Source organism: Notothenia coriiceps, unplaced genomic scaffold (assembly GCF_000735185.1).
Source record: "Notothenia coriiceps isolate Sejong01 unplaced genomic scaffold, NC01 NC01_scaffold00008575, whole genome shotgun sequence".
Classification (NCBI taxonomy): domain Eukaryota; kingdom Metazoa; phylum Chordata; class Actinopteri; order Perciformes; family Nototheniidae; genus Notothenia; species Notothenia coriiceps.
Genome location: NW_011341276.1, coordinates 1 through 2,210, shown reverse-complemented (window position 1 = coordinate 2,210; position 2,210 = coordinate 1). Strand labels below are relative to the sequence as shown.

Here is a 2,210-nt window from a genome sequence, read left to right as displayed (position 1 = left end):
GCAGACGGCAAAAAAGCCTGAGATTATAGAATTAAACAAATAAATAAAAACAAGGATAATTGTGTGTTATTGGTGAGTAAATAACAGTGTGTTATTTAGAAAATAATAACAAATTAGAAGGAAAAAAAGATTGAAAAAATACAGATTTCAGTATTCTGATGTTCTGAGCCCCATTTATTTTCCTCACGGACGGCAAAGAAAGTCAGACATTATACGATTTAAAATAAAAACAATAATCGTGGCTTGATATTGTGTAAGAACATGTTTTAATGAACCCCACAGCTTCCGGTCTTCCAAGACAAAAAGACGTGGTGCAGGCACGAAACACACTAGAAATACATTTCTTGGAAAATCGTGTTGGTGAACACGAATCAATAGATTACATTTCGTGACTATAACACGAAATGCCGTGAGACTGGGTTGCACATTCACCTTCTCTGATCTTTGTTATTCTGCTCAATATTCAACCATTATCAAAAACAGAACAACATAATTAAAATGTATTTGTTCTCGGGAAAATTCTACGAATTATAAGTACTGGAAAAATATATATAATTACCATAATTATATTATTATATCGAGTTATTGAACTGACCTGAGAGTCTCCAGTCTGCAGTTTGGACTCTTTAGTCCAGAACTCAGCAGCTCCACTTCTGAATCCTGCAGATCGTTGTCACTCAGGTCCAGATCTCTCAGATGGGAGGGGTCAGACTTCAGAGCTGAGGCCACGACTTCACATTCAGTCTCTGAGAGTCCACAGCCAGAAAGCCTGTCACACAAATATTACTAAAAGAGTTAGCATAAAAGAGAGGAAACATTATATTAACTTCATGAATTTGATGAAACAAGTTAATGTTCTCAGTAACATTCACTGTGAGTCAACTTAATATAATAATAGAGTTTTCTATATTCGTTGTCAGCCTGTCAGAACTTATTTTAAACTCTTAAAAACAGATGTTGAACAAACTGAATGATCTATGAATTACTGATTTCACTGATCACTGTGAAATACTGCTGTATGTTGTGATCACATGCTGCTCTGAGAAAAACTCTGAAGTCCTTAATTTGTTGGACAAGGAATATGAAATGAACTAAAACTATAAAAGGGAATAATCAATATAATAAATAGAATCACTGAGATTTGAAGAACTAAACTTCTGATCTAGTTTATAAAGCTAATCACATCTGGACTTACTTGCCTTCCTGCAGTTCCTCACAGCTGGAATCAGTCTCCGTCGTCCCTCCTCTGATGTGTTGTACTGATCCAGGTCCAACTCATCCAGAACCTCCTCTGACATCTGCAGCATGTAGGCCAGAGCAGAGCAGTGGATCACAGAGAGTTCCTTCTCTGATCTGTTCTCTGACTTCAGGAACTCTGTGATCTCCTGATGTACTGAGATGTCCTTCATCTCTGTCAGACAGTGGAAGATGTTGATGCTCCTGTCAGGAGAGATTTCATCACTGCTCATCTTCTTCAGGTTGCTGATGGCTGTTTGGAGGATTTCTGGACTGTTGTCTGTGCGACCCAGCAGGCCTCCTAACAGTCTCTGGTTGGACTCCAGAGAGAGGCCGTGGAGAAAGCGGACAAACAGGTCCAGGTGGCCATTTTCACTTCTGAGGGATTTCTCCATGGTGCTCTTGAGGAAGGCATCAAGGGATGGGAACTCCCGATCACTGTTATCACTGTTCTCATAGTGCCAGACTCCCTGCAGGAAGTTCTTCACTACCTCTGTGTCTCTGTTGGTGTAACAGTGGAACATGTAGACTGCAGCCAGAAACTCCTGAATGCTCAGATGAACAAAGCAGTAGACTGTTTTCTGGAAGATCACACTCTCTCTTTTGAAGATCTGTGTACAAACTCCTGAGTGCACCAAGGCCTCGGTGACATCAAGGCCACAGCGCTGCAGGTCTTCTTGGTAGAACATGATGTCTCCTTTCTTCAGATGTTCAAACGCCAGCCTCCCCAGCTTCAGAAGAAGCTCCCTGTCAGCCTCCGTCAGCTGCTGTGGACTCGTCTCATGTCCCTCTTCATACTTCTGCTTCTTCCTCTGTGTCTGGACCAGCAGGAAGTGTGAGTACATGTCAGTGAGGGTCTGGGGCAGCTCTCTTCTCTGGTCTGTAGTCAACATGTGGTCCAGAACTGCAGCAGTGATCCAGCAGAAGACTGGGATCAGACACATGATGTGGAGGCTCCTGGAGCTCTTGATGTG

The 2,210-nt window shown here is 41.9% G+C and overlaps 1 protein-coding gene across 1 annotated transcript; it reads right to left on the bottom strand.

Moving 5' to 3' along the window:
• Window positions 1–582: 582 nt before the first annotated feature.
• Window positions 583–2,207, bottom strand: LOC104944646 (protein NLRC3-like; the record flags this gene model as incomplete). Its single annotated transcript, XM_010770216.1, has 2 exons — window positions 583–769; window positions 1,192–2,207. Coding segments are annotated over 2 exons (1,203 nt in total), but the record flags the coding sequence as incomplete, so codon positions are not given.
• Window positions 2,208–2,210: the final 3 nt, after the last annotated feature.